Source organism: Crassostrea angulata, chromosome 8 (genome assembly GCF_025612915.1).
Source record: "Crassostrea angulata isolate pt1a10 chromosome 8, ASM2561291v2, whole genome shotgun sequence".
Lineage (NCBI taxonomy): Eukaryota > Metazoa > Mollusca > Bivalvia > Ostreida > Ostreidae > Magallana > Magallana angulata.
Genome location: NC_069118.1, coordinates 51,545,425 through 51,563,670, shown reverse-complemented (window position 1 = coordinate 51,563,670; position 18,246 = coordinate 51,545,425). Strand labels below are relative to the sequence as shown.

Sequence of the window (18,246 nt, the reverse complement as noted above, 5' to 3'; positions counted from 1 at the left end):
TGTACATGTGCTAAACACAGGCAGAAATATGGAATATGGAATTCAGTGGAAAGGGAAAAGGAGAACATGCTTTTTAGTTTTTATAGTGGTATAGTGTTCTAAACTTAAAATTTACTTGTTGAAATACTCATACAAATTTGAAAACCTCTTTTTATTATTCAAGGAATGAATTAGTGCTTTTATAAACCCATGTTTGATCTCAATTTTCTTACCTGTTGTCACCGATAAATTATTGTTTTGATTATGAACAAAAACTCTGTTAAATGAACCAACGTTTACGGGAAAATTAATGCATAATGGACACATCAGAATGATGTTTGGAATTTTACCATTAATAGGTGTTCGCAGAAGACGTATTGAGAGAAAACTGTGTCAAGATTAATACAGATCTGAAGGAGGAGTTGAAAGGTGTTTTTTTTACACAATTGATTGACTGAATTATTATGATGTATTCAACTCATAAAACTTTGTTGTACATTACATATGAAACAGAAAATATAAATACAAAGGAGTTGAGGAGTAATACATGTAAGAACAAATGTATTTCACACCAAAGATATGGGGGGGGGGGGCATGCTAGGCATGGATCTTTCATTGAAGTATTTAAGAGAAAAACAGATTTATACATTAAAATGTCTTAAAAATCAAAGGGCATTTCAAACGGTTAATGTATTTGTCCTATTAAGATAGCATTATAGTTTGTATTCATGCTAAAACTTATTTAGCTGGACAACATTAGAATAACAGATAATAACAATGTCTTTTAATGGATCAAAATCTTTAATCATCTACACTTTATATTTAGTTATATTACAATATGTCTATTGAGACTTCAACTAATCAACATTTGGGATATCCAACTGATACTTGTATATGTACATTAGATATTGTGTATGAAAATCAGAAATAAGATTTGGCTATATTTTTGTTAATATATAGACTACATATACATTATATTAGATATACATTAAATGTACCGTACTCTTTTGTAGAAATATGCTGTTTATTAGAGAGAACTACAGATTCTGAAGCAATGGATGCTGATATATCTTTTTCTAGTGCGCTAGTTTTTTGTGTACTGTACAAGATGTTTAATGACGCATACTTGGCATTATTATCATAGATATTCCAAGTATGAATTATTTGACCTTTTTCATTATTGCCACATGGGTGGTTTATATGTTTCTTGAACTGTATGGTTGAATTTCAGTTTTACAGTTCAATGAGTTTAAATGTGTTTGAGGACAATGCTAAATGTAGATAAAAGTCACTGTGATCATCTTAGGGATCGAGGTCATTCAAAGATTGGCTGCCACTTGAAATGATTATCATATGTGAATTTTACAATGCATGATTTTTTTCTGAAATGTCATATAGTTGTTATTAAAGATGTCAACGCTTTACATTTATATTATAGTGGTACATATATGTGTGTATCCAACAGCTGAGTTTAGTCTAATACCTTAAATATATATATTTTAATGAATATACCGGTATAAATTTATTTTTATATTTATTTTCAGATTTTAATCTTCTGTCATCTCAGAAAACTGTGGGGTCTGATCAGTCCAAAGATGAAAGATCAGAGCCTGAAATCTTCAATGAAGCTGTGAAATTATTGTCATATGGAAAGTACTCCCCTTTAAAATCCCAGCCATCTATGAATCTTGATCAACTTCAGTATTCAAAGAGAATTGTGATACATGCATGAATTGATATTATTATATTTCCATGTTAAATACTACTCGAAAACCATTGTCAACCTCCGCTTCGCGTCTGTTGACAATGGTGTCCTCGGGGTGTCAATTTCAACTGTTAACCTCCCAAACAGGCACTATTTATATTATGTTAGTCCTCTAATAGCACTACATGTGTATGAATTGATGACGTAAGTCTTCTAATAGCGCTACAGGTATAAATTGATTATTTTAGGCCATTAATAGACAAACATGTATCAGCATCGATATTCACTGTGACGTATTCAATAAATATTGACAAGTGTACAAAACAAGCATTCTAATAGCGGCAATTCAAACTGTTACAGAACAGCTGCTTTGAGAAAGGATAGCTCTTTAAGGTTTGTGTTTAAGTAAACCTACATGTTCTGAAAGTAAATAAAAAATGACAAGTACTTTGATATGTTTTTCAGTCATCAGAGATATTTCAGCAAAAAAGGAAGCATTCTTATTGATGACACTTGAAAAGAGTGTAGTCAAATACCATCACTGAGAATATTTCCCTACAGGACGTATAACATAGCGGCCCTGTCATTCTTCAGGCAACTGATAATGTTATCCAAGGGGAACTGTTACTCATTGGTCTTGTCAGCATTCGGGAAGAGCTTGTTAAGCCAAAGGAAGTTATACAAATATGTCCTTTTTCGGGAAGTAAATGTTTAGCCAAAGGAAGTTATACAATTTTGTCATTCTTCGGGAAGTAAATGCTAAGCCTTATGTTTGATGATTAAGTGCATGCAAAAATAAGTAACAAAAATTCAAATACAATATTTATTTTTTGTTATTCTACCGAGGTGCCATATGATATAATATCCTTTGAACGCCCATATAAAGTTATTGTTGCTCAGGTGAACGATGTAGCCACATGGGCCTCTTGTTTAAGTGTTAACCAAAGGTACATAACATTCCTTTAATTTCTAATGACTATATGATATAAAAGTCGCGGTTTTTTGTTTGTTTGTTTGGTTTTTTTTAGCACCTATCATCAGTTCGAAGTTCCTTCAAGAAGCTATCGAATTTCCTCCCAAACGTTTACCAATCCCGATGGAAAGTTGATTCACGCATGCGCACATCCTGGCTATAATGCCTGGCTTTGTCATATAAAATATCATATTTATTTTTTTCAAATGTCCTTTACTGTGATAAAACTACAAATCAATTTTGAAACCTATAGCCCAATAATTAAAAAAAAAATGAGCGAAACAAAATGGGTGTGTTCTACGGCATAACCGAGAAACGGTATTTGCTGCAATAATACATAACATGTGCTATGCATGAAAAAAACTTAGTGGTTTTAAAATGTTTTTTTGAAGTGTAGAAATTGGAAATAATATAAATATAAGCAAAAAGGCATCATTCTTTGAATATTATTAGGTGATAATTTCGGTCGGAGCGTGCATATCAAATCTATCATAAAGCCTTCAAGCTTTATTTGATTTGAACACGCACCGACCAAAATAAATATGAATAATGAACATAAATCTGCCCATGCAAGCGTTTAAAGATATCGTATTCATCGGTAAAAGGCGATTAGAATAGCAAATTTCAAAATCGTTTAAAGATTCTGTAACAAAATAATTACGGATACAACTTTCTAAATCTACGATACTTAAAATAACTAGATACGTCAAAACATCAAACCTATATCAATCATTTTTGCTGTTAAATCGAATTGATTTTGTATTTTGTATAGCTTTGTAAGGTAATTTCCCTCGTGTTGACCTCGTGACGTCACTGAAGCCTCGTTATCACCTAATTTCATTTTCTCTTGATAAGATTTCTAAAAGCAGGTAAAAATAGGCACTTTGAAGAGGCGTAACTTCATTATTTTTGCATCGATTTCGGTGCGGTTTAGTAATTCTGGTAAATAAATTCTATGACATAAGTTTGACATTGGCTGGGCTGCAAGTGCCATTTAATAAATCAACATGATCATTGATTAATAACATTGACTAAACAATTTTTGGGATTTTGCGCAGAAACCCGTCGAAACAAATCTGTATATCCTTCATGGTATTTTTGGTGAAAATGCGTTGCTACATATAAAGCAGTTCTTAAATATTTTGTTTCTATCTATGTAGGAATTCTAGCAAAGCCGAAAAAGTAAGGTGTCTTTTGGTGTTACATCTGTTACCATGGTTACAGGAACAGCCGTGACAATATGTTTCTCCACTTTTGTATTTACTCCAGTTTACTTCATTTACCATTTCGCCGATTAACGCCGATCAATTGATCGGCGCATTTCGTCGTACGCCGCTGTGGACAAATGAAGTCCACCCCGTTTAATCTGATTTAAATTCGTTTTAACAAATTTAATAATTCGTTATCTCAAATTCAAAAATATTCCTAAATGGGCTTCCGTATGATAGAGATTGCAGTGCATGTAATAGAGAAATCATATCAATATTTTAGCGTAATTTCTCTACAAATATCAAAACATTGATACTTCTTCGATTTGGACCCTTTGTATTTTATATGTTATTGTTTCAACAATCTAGTACAGAAAATAAACAGCTCCTGAGTTTGTATATTATATGGCAAGATACCCCCTCCCCCATTAATGCTATCTTACCATAAAATATACAAACTCTGAAACTGTTGGGTTTTTGAGGTTTCATGTCAATATCTCTGTAAATTGTGCTAAACGTTTGCTTTCTTTGACTTTCAGATCATGTCATCAAGAGAAGCCACCCTCCCTCCCTACACCATGTCCTCAATGGTCATCTACGCCATCCAGTGCTCCCCGCAGAAAGCCTTGACCTTGTCAGAGATCTGCTTATCCCTGGAGACCATGTTTCACGTCTATGGCGGCAACGACAAAGCTTGGTACAACAAGGTCCGTAACGTCCTCTCAAAGAACACCCACTTCGTCAAGATAAGGCATCCCAACAACAGCGGCAAGAGTCTGTGGACCGTCGACCTGTCCCTTGTTCCTCTCACTTCGTTCCGGAGGCAGACGACACGTATAGAAAGTCACAACGGATGGCCAAGCCTCCTTTATCAATATCTTGGTGTTCCGGAAATCGAGCTTCGTGGTGTTGTGTCCTCGAGTACAGCTTCCGGTATTGAACGAACCACCAGTGTTGTGTCCTCTCAACTCAGCTTCGGTATTGACCGCATCCTCAGCATGTCACCCAGACCGTCAAAGACTCCCACAGCAGACGACTCCATTCTAGATGGAGATGCCTGTTCCGCTTGTGATTCGTTTTGCAGTGTGTTCGATACCACTTACGACGAGGGTGACTCAGTTCATGGAATCTGTTATTCATCCAGAGATTTTCATATAAAAAAAATCCAAAATTACCCCCCCCCCATAAAAAAACAACAACAACAAAAACATCTTCTGCAATTTTTTCTTTCGCTCTTTTATTATTATTATTATTGCTTGTTCTTAATAAAATCTTTCATAATGAGTTGGCATTTATTTCATGATATAATCGAAAATTTCATGATTATATAAGTCGAAAAATGATTAATATATTTTTCTTTAATTTAAATACAATCTTAATATCATAGTTACGTCAACTCAAATTACAATATCAAAAAAAATTGTCAAATGGCAAGATCGAGATGTTAACAAAGAGAAGGTAAATCTAATCGATTTAAATGATATTTTTTAGACGTACTTTGTCAATTTTCTTTGTTTCTTTAAAACATTGCTTTTTACTTTTCAATTAATTTTTTGATTCTAAATTTAAATTTTTGATAAAATGTGAGTTAAATAAGATGAATTAGATATAGATCAGAATCCTTGATAGCGACAATATCATCCCGGTACTTAATTAACGTTATTTTAAAACAAATCTTGATTCATTAAAAAGTCTAAAGAATACACATCTAATCTTATCTTTTCAGATAGTTTAATGTATCAAATGATTGTAATTCTAAACAAATTATTGTTAACAATCAATGCATAAGTTATTGAAATTTATACTTAAATTTTTCTGTAAATCAATAAATCCTTATGATTACATAGCATACATAAAACAATAATTATTTTTGCTAACACTTATCATTGACTTATCATTGACTTAAAATATACACACACAGAATCAATTTATTTGCGTTTATTATACACGCTGTTCCTATCTAATATTGTTGATACGGTGTATTACGACATTCCATTCCATTATAGACCTCTCGCACGGTTTCGAGGGCGACTACATGTATATCAGAATGTTTTCCCCCGATGTCCTGGGTATTATTTCGCCTGACACATGACTCTAAGGCTGTTCATTACTGTATGATACATGTTCTGGTAATGTTATCCAGAAGACATGCATTTGTTATATGAAATTTTCGTCAATTAAATTATCCAGTGTTTGCAAGATAAAATGATACTTCCAATTGGCAATTGAAATATTTGGTTACGTTTTGTTAGGACTTAGCTCTTTGGGTTTGATCTTAATATAATGAGAGGAAATAGCAAGCGAGGGTGATATGCCTGTTATATGGGACGGCAATATATTTTTACGATGGAATACAACGATTTCTGATAGGGCAATTTGACTGTTTTCTTTACAGTTTATAAGTTTTAACGACTTAGTAATATGAAATTACGTTTTTGATAGGACGAGAAATATCATTCAAAATATAGTTAAGATTGGGCCTTTGATGAAGTTGTTGACGCTTTACTCCTATAATAACGTTAAACATGTATTTAATTACATGACATTGTGATATTGGATTCTTTTCACACTACCTCTGAATGACTGTGCTACAAAGAGATAACCATTACTGTCCAAACTTAAGCTGCATGGATTTTTTAAATCGCAGTTGTCAATGTAGCGGAGGAACTTTCCGTCCTGATCCAGGATGTGGATAGAGTCGTTGTACCAGTCTGTTGTCAGGATCCGACTCTGACTGTCTGTTATGATGCCGCAAGGATTAAATGATTTCTGGTAGGTTGACAAAGGACCAATGTAGGTAAATCGGAGTTTTCCAACCTGATTGACCACCACGACTGCATCAGCTCCAAGGTCCGACACACATATATCTAGGTTTCTGTTCTCACTGATGTATTTAGTGCCATCATATAAATAAAGAGGTTGACCTTTGTCATCGTACCGAATGCGTTGTTTTTCTGTGAAGTCAGTGTAACGTGCTACTTTTATTTGTTTATCATCACTGTCCATAATGACTAGGAAGTCTCCAGAGGACGAACAGCAGACACCGGATGTGTCCATCCCTTTAATCTGATCACTGTCTCTATCTGTGTGTATTTTTCTATCTGGTATATAGTTCTCTCTTATTTGTCAGTATAAACTAAATCACTTTTCCCTGTCACTGCTATGTCCTCTGGTTTGTTCCCAGACTTGGTTGTGATTGTCTTTAATAGTTCCCCCGTATGTTGTAGAGTCTCATAATTTTGTCATTACCACACATCCATAAATCTTCATCGCCCAGACGCGACACACAACGTAATTTATTAAAAATTCCATATTTTGTCTTTATTTCTGTGATAATCTGTGGGTCATACATGAGCGTTGTTTCCCGGGGATTGAACCTTGGAGCTTGAGAATCCATTGTAGAATCGTCTTTTATGTTGATGGATAACGCTTATAAAGAACCAAGCTGTGGATAAAGTTGTTCTCTGTTGATATTGTGAGTGGTAAATTTTGGTAGGGATAATGTGAGTTTAGGAGGCAATCTTCTGAATTCAGCATTCCTAGATTTGTAGGAAAAAAGGCTGACATCAATGGAGTTCAGTATCTTCTTCAGGTCAGCAATACTCTGCGTGATTTCAGAATGGTGTGAGTGATTTCATTTTCATGTTTAGTTAAGACAGACAGGTATTTGTAGTCCATTTCATCAAGATCAGAAATTAGTTTAGTGATAATGGCGTCAATTTCTCTATGCCAGTCTTTTTCATGCTTGTTGAAAGCTGTTCTAAGGTTTCGGGAGTTTTCCTCAAAAAAGTTTTTTGTAGTGGGATATTAGATACAATCTCTTGGTATTTAGGATAAACTGATTTCTCTAATTCTTGTAAATCTTTCTCTAATAATTTTTTTCTGTAGTCATGTTCTTTCATCATGTCGGAAAATTTATGTCCTCGATGCTCTTCAGAGGAAACACACTGTACACAAACTGAAATGTCACATTGTTCACAATACAGTTCACATTGTTTAGTGGAATGTTTCTTGCACTTAGGAGTAAATCCCCTATTTTCAAATGACACAACGCTGTGCTCTGTGTAGAGATCTGTGAGGTGTTCCCCGACACAGGTTGTACGTAGATTGATGTGACAAATGTCACAGTACATAAGGGGACTCGGGGTCTCATAAAGATGACACCGTAACACATCCTGGGCCCAACATTATGGGTCCATGGCCAGATACTACGAGTAATTTTCATAACAATTCTGTGAGGAAAAAAAAATAAAAATCAGAATATTAATCCGTTATCTCATTTACAATGAATATATAATCCGTCGACCAAATCACGTTGTTTATAATGGCCTTAACGAACTACATGTATTTTAAATTTCTGGGGAATATTTTTGTGTGAATAATTGTTAACTACCTTTTAATTTGTGATTAAAATTATAAAGTTAACATTTGTTTTATATTTTGAAAGGGACAGAAAAAACAAATCCCAACAAGTAATTCTGTAAATTATATTCTGCGAAACCAAAGGCAGAGAAAATGATTTCCAAAACAGCTTGAATCCTTTAAACAGTTCTGTACCATATTTTCATCAATTCATGGCAAGTTTTCGACCTACATGTATGTCGTGATTGTTGTAATATAAGGTTGCAGGAAGTATTGAGATTGATCTTTTTGGGACAGGTGTGGATCACCTGAGTACTTCCACTGTGGTTAAAAACCTATACATACTATGGACGAGGTAAACGCTAGATAAATTCTAGTATTGTCTTCATTTAGTTATCAGTTGTTGCATGGATTTTATTCTCGTCCAATCCAGTTTAGGCGGTGTGCACTCTGAAATGCTGTATTGACGTATCCTATAAATCTAAACAAAATAAAACATATATTCATTAATCATATAAAATTTATCCAATCGTTCTAACATTTACGACGTTGACCGATCTGCCGGATACTTGTTTACATATACATGTATATGAATTAGCGATACAACCGTTTCTTTTATTAAAAATTCATTTTACAGCTTCTCATATCATACCTGCATATGGTGCGTTTGTCTCTCAATTGATTCGATACGCAAGGGCATGCTTTTCGTATGAACAGTTTCTAAGTCGAAGTAAGCTACTGATAAACAAATTGATTAACAGGACTATCAACAATCTCGTTTGAAGTCATCTTTTCATAAGTTTTATGGTCGATACAACGACCTTGTCAGCGAATACAATCTTCCACTGGGTCGCATGCTGACTGACGTTTTTCATACTACTTATTAGATAATAATTAATCAGACACCTTATTGTCTATGGACTTTTCGTTTTTTTCCCCTGAATACGACAAAGAGCGTACGGCGGATGTGACCGGTCAGCTGAGGATGCTCACTCCTCCTAGGCACCTGAACCTACCTCTATCTATTTGGAGGTCCGTGTTGCTCTTCTTTGAATTTGTATTTCGTTTTATAGATTTTTGAGATGGTTCACGGTTTTTTATTATCATTTTTTCATCAATAATATCCCCGTTATTAATATCAGTGAATAATATTATGCATCCATCTCTTTTCTGTTGATAGCAAACACTCAAGCAGAAATATGCGTTATTACACTTTTGCAACAAATAGTAATTTGGAATTTCCCAAATGATATGAACGAAAAGTTTTTTTTACATGTGAATATATATAATAGATATCCCTTTAGTGACTGCACATGTCATTAATTAGCAAAATTTATGCTACTCCTGAAGATCGGTCAGATCGGTTCGAATACCTGCGGTAAATAGCTCAGTTGGTAGAGCACATGACTAGAGATTCAGGAGGCCCGGGTTCGAACCCCGGTCTAGTCCTTTATTTTATTATCTCATTATTCATTATTTCTTCCATTCCATTGGAATTTATCAAGCATTTGTTGCACAGGATGATGCAACTACTTCTACGGTCAAAATACAACGATTCTAACCTTGACAATACGTACATGGACTCCAACTAACCACAGAAATAAAATTAAAAACATAGATTAATGAGGATATTGCTCGTCTTTTCGACAGATATTTCTAATATAACAAATTGTCCTGTTAGTTTGAAGTCAAATATCGTAAATATGACAATTTTTTCGCTACTTTACGGTGAAAACTTTTACTTGCTAAAATGGGAAAAAGGGGACAGAAAACATAACTGTACATCTTTATAAAAACATAAGATTTAAACGGACTTGGACACGAATTGAGATCAGCAATTCTATTTTTGTTTTTATGTACAAAATGGTTTAGTGGTGCATTTTAAATGATTGACCAAAATATTGAATTTTAAAGTCAAGTTACAAGCGATAAACAGAAGTAAGAATTGGTTGTTATGTAAATAAAGCTCGAGTCTTATAGCTGTTTACAAAAAATGTAATGAAGAGAATTACCATTTCTTAGGCAAAATGACATGAAAAAAAAATTTAAACAAATTCAGTATCTTCATAAATACTATTATCAACAATAGAAAGATGCATTTGATTAAAACTTACACTAATACAACACATGTGTAAAAAATGACAATATTCGAGTTTTGTTTACAGAACAAAGAATTATGAACTTTGTATCTTGCTTGTAACTTGATATTTGACTTTCAAATTTTGACATAGCATTATAAACTTTTATATTTATCAGTATAAACATTGAAAATGGAAAAATAAAATTGAAAATTTTAAGTCAAATCATGTCCAAGTCCCTTTCAGTGTGCATGCAGACAACAAAAACATAACAAACTTTCCTGTAAACTGGACCATTCCTACGGAATATCTAGCTGGCATGCAGATGGTGCATGTATTTTTAAGTGCAACCTGCTTTTTAGTATAGATACGAGGTAAAAAAGCAAAGTTGGAGTTCTTGCAAAGATTGTTTACATCTTGTATTAATTTCACGTAAATAAAAACGGAGATAAATATCGGCTTTCAGTTATTTCATATGATCTTTTTGTATTTTTCAGTGAAACAGGAACAACTCTTTTGAGGACAAACAGGGTATTTTAGAACTTAAAACTTGGTGTCAATTAATGTGCAATATAATTATGAATAAATACGTGCCAAAGATTGTTTGGTCAAGTATTTAATTTTTTGATTAAAAAAATATTTCTGAAAATCAAAATTGTAATTCTTTTATATCTTTTTAATCTATGGATAAAATTTAAAGAATAGCATATAGTCACATAAAGTATTTACTATACAATGATCTTTTACAAAGAAATTGAAACGAAAATGCAAAATTTTAGGAAAATTGCTATTTATCAAATTTGGACCGATCCCGATTGAAAAAACTTATCCCGATTAGAGTTATTTTAAAATTGAAATTTTACGAAAGTTTTTCAGTTAATTCTGAGTAATTGATATGAATTATAAAGTCAGTAAATTACCAAACTATTTTACGGCCTAACAACCTGATTTTATTTGCAAAATTGTGATGCATTCTAACTGTATGTGATTTGTTCTGGATTCTTGTTTTTCATTTTCAAAAATATATACATTTTTTTTAATATTATAAAGTTTATATGATATGTCTTTGATATGTATTTATAGATAATTTTATTGTGCATTCATTGATACCAAATTTTTAGCTGCAAGATATCCTGTTCGCAGCTGAAACAATGTTTCCCGTTTCTGTCAAAAAATATAAAACAAAATTCATATAAAATAATTGGAAACCGATATATGTGTCATTTTTGTATAATCATTTCTCAAAAATGATTCTTCATTGATCCATCAAATAATGCCTTGGTGTGTGGGCCACCTTAAGATTTAAATTTGTTTTCCTTGTAAAATTACAATATGTTCTTATCATTTACGCTTTTCCTCGTACCAAATAGATAAATTCAAGCATGTTTCAGTTTTCCAACGGTAAATTTATTACAATATTAGACAATGAGAATGAGAAGAAGGTGACCTATGATGAAAACATTCATACATTTGACTCGTACATTTTTTGCAGCATATAAACATTTTAAACTTAAGATAAAATCATCCAAGAAAAATTCGCCTTAAAAATGAACTCATGAGTAATAGTCTAAACCGGTGATTGATGTTTACAGATTAGATAAACATACAAGTCTGTAACTGTGGCTATCTGATTTCATACGAGTGATATTCTGAAATCATGGTGCAAAAACATTATAAATAAAGTGCTCTTACTCATATTGATATTTTTGAGTAATTTCTCGACAAATTTCAAAACATTGGTACTTCGTTAAGTATCAATTTGAACTTTGGTATTATATATTTTATTGTTTCATCAAACTAGTATAGAAAATAAATAACATTAGTTGGGAGCGGGGGTATCCAACCGTATAATATACAATTTTGATGAAAAAGGTCAAATTTGCAGAATCAATATCTATCGCGTCGCAAATTACACTTACCCAATCAGTATTCATAATGAGTTATTTCAATTTATCGGGATCTGTATTTTTGTAATGCCAAATGGTACGAGTATACGGACGGTTAAAATTTTAGTTAAGAGATAGAGAAATAAAAGTAGCCCTGTGATCTGTGGTCGCAGACGCAAGAATCAACATTAAGAGTGTTTGTTTCAATAACTTCGATGCCGTTTGTTGTAAGAATTGGGTCAATCAGTGTTCGCGTGGAATTCGTGATTCTCGTTTATTCAGAAATTCTATTTGTAAGATTGTTAATAGACACAATGTCGTGTATTTCGTGTGTGTTTGGGATATTTAAAAATGCAACGTTGACATCGCGTACAATAATGATTTTAACCAAACTTTCATTAACTTTATCTAATAACCATGAAAGATTCTTCCAGAATGTAGAATTTGAGTAAGGTGGACGATTAAGGCAACAAAAGAAATATTTACAAAAAGGAATTTCAATTTCTAGCTAAATTCATTCGACATTGTTTCAAGATTTATGCGTCTGGAAAGGGCATTGGATAAATAAATCCTTACACCAACCCAAAACAATTTCTATCTTTAAGGTAAATGGAAATAAAACCGTCAAGGTCCAATCATCGAATAAAATGTTGTCGTTTGGATGAGTTTCAGTGAAGCATGCAATGTCAAAATCTTGCAAAAATGTCTTTAAAAAGTCAAGTTTGTATCTTATGCTTCTTATATTCATGTGAAGAATGTCAAGTACATGTACTTGTTCATATGCAGGACCTGGGTTCAATTTGACATCTCCTGACAATAGTAAAATGAAACAGTAAAATTAGATGAAATAATTAATGGAATTTATCCCTACAAATAAATTCATTTATACAAGTAACAGCAACTAATTATATTAATACTAAAATATTTTGACGGAGTTAGCTTTAACAAATCAATCGGGTTAGATTGACCTGATTAATATCGGGTTCAACATCCTTTTCTTCTCTACCCATCCATCACATAGCATCCCTGAAAAATTCAACGTTGAGAATCCAGGAAATCTGGCGTCATCGACACACATCTTCACATATCATAGGGGTTAAGTATATCTTCTATCATGGTAAGTACTGGCTTTCATACATTTCACTCGTATGGCCGTATTTCGACAATTATTTCGTCGATAATTGGGTAACGTTGCACTTTCTTTTGTGTGATAGAAATACACCACGTGGGGTGCAGTATTTTGTTACACGCAAACGTTCCATTGGCAACACATCATTTATAACCTCAATTATTATTATACATATGTTACTTACTTTATTATGATAAAACTTAAATCATGTAATCATTATACTTATATAATGATATATATCGTCGCAACATTACGTTGGTACACTTAGCTTATCAGTGTTATACAGCATTGTAAAGCTATGCCAAATAAATAGCAGTACACTGTCAGTATTGCTACATTATTAATATAACTAAATTGTAACAATTGGCTTAAATTGTAATACAACATTGTAGAACTATGCCAAAAGTCAAATCAAAAAATACTCCGGCAAGGCCACCCATTTCTAGGACACGCAGACCGGCCCGCAAGGATGCGGAACCTCTTAATTCAGCTCCAACCATGGTACCTACTCCCCCCACTGCTGGACCACAACATCAGGAAGTTGCAGCACCCATGTCGTTTCCCTGTGGAACCATGAAGACAGAAGTCGTATCTACCGCGGCACCGATTCCGACGCTAATCTCCGATACTCAAGACATACAACGCCTGCATATATTAGGTACTGCGAGCATGCAATTTTCACCCCAACCATTTGTTAGCATAGGGTCCTCTCTAGGGAATCATGTATCGCAACCAATTAAACAAAAATACTTACGGGGGAATACATTGACTTGGCCAACATGTTGCAATCAGGCTCAGACTCCTCTGATGCTGACCACCATAAACTTACAGTTAAAGACGGCCAGCTGGCCATTGTTTCCAATGCACCAAAAGCACGCAAACTAACTTCCATAGAGAGGTGGACTGACGCAATGCTCGTGTTTGCCGGCATCTGCATCTCTGGCCACATTGACCAAGCCCCCCATTTGCTTAAATATATTGACACCATTCGCTCAGGGGCTTCCCGCAACCCTTACAGTCAAGGCTGGCTTGATTACGAAAACAATTAAGACTTTGCAAGTCCATTGATCCATCAATTAGCTGGTCAGCAATCGACTCAGAGCTTTGGCTTATTTACATGGCCTCAACAACAAACAACCCCACAGCTTCACACAAGTGCTACGATTACAACTTTAAGGGCTATTGTTCTCGCCAGTCCTGCTTTTACTCTCACCTATGCATGTATTGCTCCGGTTCACACCCCCAAGTTCACTGCGCTCGACAAAGGCGAGAAGTTCACAGCAAAGCATCACCCGCCTACAATCAGCCCTTTCGGAGCCCAGGCTCCGCACAATTTAGAATCTCTGGCCCATCATCCCCCCGCTTCAACTTCACCAGACCTCGCCACGCCTAACCACATATGTCAGGTCCAAGACAATATAGACAAATGGCAACTAGGAGCTACCCCAATAATATTTGAGCAGTTACATATGTACATTTAAGACTACCCTCATCAAGAGGACAAGCAGTTTCTATTACAAGGTTTTTCAAAGGGTTTTAAACTCAACTTCGCAGGCCCTAGAACCCTCACTGAATCAAAAAATCTAAAATCCGCTCAGCAACACCCTGATCAAATTAAAAATATATTAGATCAAGAAATTAAGCTAGGTAGAATGGCTGGTCCTTACCCTGTCAGACCCTTTTCAAACTTGCGCATTTCTCTAATTGGCATTGTTCCCAAAATATCGGGCGGCTGCAGGTTAATTACTCATTTGTCTGCTCCGGAAGGTAACAGTATTAATGACTTCATTGACCCCAAATATTGTTCAGTTAAGTACTCTTCTTTTGACGAAGCAGTTACTCTTGTACAGCCGCAAGGTCCAGCTTGCCTGATCGGTAAGAGGGACCTAAAGTCCGCCTTTCGGCTTCTTCCTATTCATTTCAGTGATTTCTGCTTACTTGGTATCAAGTTCCAAGATTGCTATTATTTTGATAAATGTCTTCCTTTCGGGTGTGCACTGTCATGCGCGTTATTTGAAAAATTCTCAAAATTCTTACATTGGGCATTAAGCCATACTACAAAGTCCAGTAACATTTGTCACTACCTTGAAGACTTTCTGTTTGTCATTCCAAATGCGTCAAACGAGTGTGATAGATTGATGCAGCAATTCAGCAACATTTGCAAAGATTTGGGTGTGCCGATCGCGGCTGACAAGACTGAAGGTCCCACAACTAACATAACTTATTTAGGGTTAGGGATTAATACAGTATCTCAAACACTTTTTATCCCACATGATAAAGTCACATCTCTCAATGACCAACTTTGGGACCTCTGCAATCGTAAAAATATACAACAGTTACAATCACTCTGCGGGTTATTAGCATTTTGTGGCAGGGCATTACCAGCAGCTCGGGCATTTATCAGAAGGTTCTATGGTGCTATGTCTAGCGCTTACAGACCTCACCACATGATTAGAGTCACCTCAGGAATGCGGCAAGATGCACGCCTTCTGCTCAAGTTCCTTCACTCCTTTAATGGAACCTGCCCCTTCCCTGATCAGTCGTGGTCTCTGGACACGGATCTGGAATTTTTCACAGATAGCGCTTAATTAACAGGTGGTGGTGTTTATTTCCATGGGGAATGGGCTTACATCTCATGGCCCGAACATTGGGACTCAGCCACTAGGCAAGATATATCCTACTTAGAATTTATTCCAATTGTAATGGGCATTTGTATTTGGGGCTGTCAGTTGTCAAATTCCAAACTCTTGCTTCACACAGATAACATGGCCTTGGTATCCATTATCAACTTCAAATCATCAAAGTCTCAACGCGTCATGTCCCTCATTAGGCCATTGGTCCTCAAATGCTTACATTTAAACCTTCAAATTAAGGCTCTTGAAACATATAGCAGGCAAACTTAATGAAATAGCTGATTCTATTTCACGATTTCAGTGGCACCGCTTTCGTCAGCTGGCACCAGCAGCATCATCCAACCCGCAACCAATCCCATCAGAGCTCTGGAGCCTTTTGTAGAGGAGGTCCAAACACTACTGTCGGCATCGATTTCAACAAATACTCAGCTCACTTATTCCAAAGGCATGACTGCCTTTTCCCAGTTTCGTGATTCTTACCATTTACCACATTAATTTCATAGGTTATATGTCTGCTTCAAAATTAGCCCCCTCTATCATCAGAACGTACATGTCCGCAATAGCGTTCCATCAAAAAATTAACAACATCCCGGACACTACTAAATCCTTCATAATGCAAAAGCTCCTGATTTGCCTTTCCAGGAAAAACCCTTCTCTCGACTTTCGAAGACCTATCACATTACCTCTTCTTCATGCAATAATTCAGGCCCTACCACACACATGCCACTCCACTTACGAGTCAATTCTCTTCACTTCTGCTTACCTTTTAGCTTATTTTGGCTTCTTGCGTGTTGGTGAATTAACAGACAATGGGTACATCCCCTCGTAGAATTCTGCAAGCCAACGCAGTTTCAATTACATCTCAAACCATACGATTATTCCTGCAGTTTTCAAAAGCAGATCAAACTGGCACGGGAACCACCATAGTTATACCTCACGAATCTTTAATATTACAACAAGCTCTGACAAAATTTCTCTCTGTAAGACCACCTGTTGAAGGCCCACTACTTTGCCATTTTGATAATAAACCCCTCACATCATACCAATTTTCCACAGTCCTTACCAAGTTTTTACAGCATCTTAAGATCCCTCACGCAGCCTTTAAATCCCAGAACACCAAATTCAGTCTAAGGGGCGTTGGAAGTCAATGTGTTACAAGAAATACATAAGGCTATTGTCTTAAATTCTCTATTATTGCATCATTTTAACACCAATACTAACATATAACAAGAATTTCAGGTCAAGCGCCGCACATATGGATAGTCGAATCATCAATTATTTCCAAAGCTAAAATACACAGCCAAACGCGCGCTGGAGGCAATTCAATGGGCCTTCACGACTTTGATTGGGGCTGAGGTACGCTGGATAAACAGACCTGGTATGAGGTGGGGGAAGTTTTTACATTTATTTCTACCCAGCTATTTTACACTACTCCTCCTGACATGTTAGTGATACATTGCGGAGGCAACATTATTGGCGCATTACCTTTGTTGGACCTTCGACTAAAAATGTTTGAAACTATATCTGAACTAGCTACAATTTTGCCTAACACTTTGTTGGTTTGGTCCGAAATTTTGCCACAGTCATGTTGGCGTTATATGTCTAGTACTATTGCAGCAGAAAAGTCCAGAATTCGTCTTAACAATGCAACTCATGTTTTGAACTTGGTAGGGGCTTATATTAAGCACCTCGAATTAAATAAATATAACAACCAAATGTTTAGATTAGACGGAGTACATTTATCCGAATTGGGCAATAATGTTTTCCTTGACACATTGCAGGTTGCACTTTATCTGTTCTCACAAACCCATTCATCAGAATATCCTGATCATATGTATTAGCTTATCCTTGTCACAAACACAACGTTATCCCAACCCCCTACCCTTTTCCTTTACCTAATCCCCAATAACCTGGTCATGGCTTAACCTTAAACTTGCCCCCAACTGCCCTGAACACATTCCCGTCTCTCGATAGGTTTGGGGTTGCAAATTGTCTGGCGAACAAACACCTTTAGTAAAGCTGTTTGTATGGTGGAATTTGCACCATGGCAAGGTTTCTCAAGTCCTTGATATAGGCAACTGTTCCCAGGGCCTGCTCAAAGCTTGGGAATAGGTGGTCGACTGTTCCCAGGGTCCACCTAACCTAGCAAGCAACCCGCTTAAAGCAAAGCTATATTGATATTGACTTTCATATTTGAACTTTGATTTATTGATTGATTGATTGATTGATTGATTGATTGATTGAACTTTGATTATTGATTTATTGATTATTGATCGATTGAATAACTTGATTT

At 35.3% G+C, this 18,246-nt stretch overlaps 1 protein-coding gene and 1 pseudogene across 1 annotated transcript; one reads left to right on the top strand and one right to left on the bottom strand.

The window, feature by feature from the left end:
• Positions 1-4,407: 4,407 nt before the first annotated feature.
• LOC128161082 (forkhead box protein D1-like) lies at positions 4,408-5,013 on the top strand (the record flags this gene model as incomplete). Its single annotated transcript, XM_052824328.1, has 1 exon — positions 4,408-5,013. A coding segment is annotated over exon 1 (606 nt), but the record flags the coding sequence as incomplete, so codon positions are not given.
• A 1,338-nt stretch (positions 5,014-6,351) lies between these two features.
• On the bottom strand, positions 6,352-7,998 carry LOC128160585 (tripartite motif-containing protein 2-like; annotated as a pseudogene).
• Between the last annotated feature and the right edge of the window lie 10,248 nt (positions 7,999-18,246).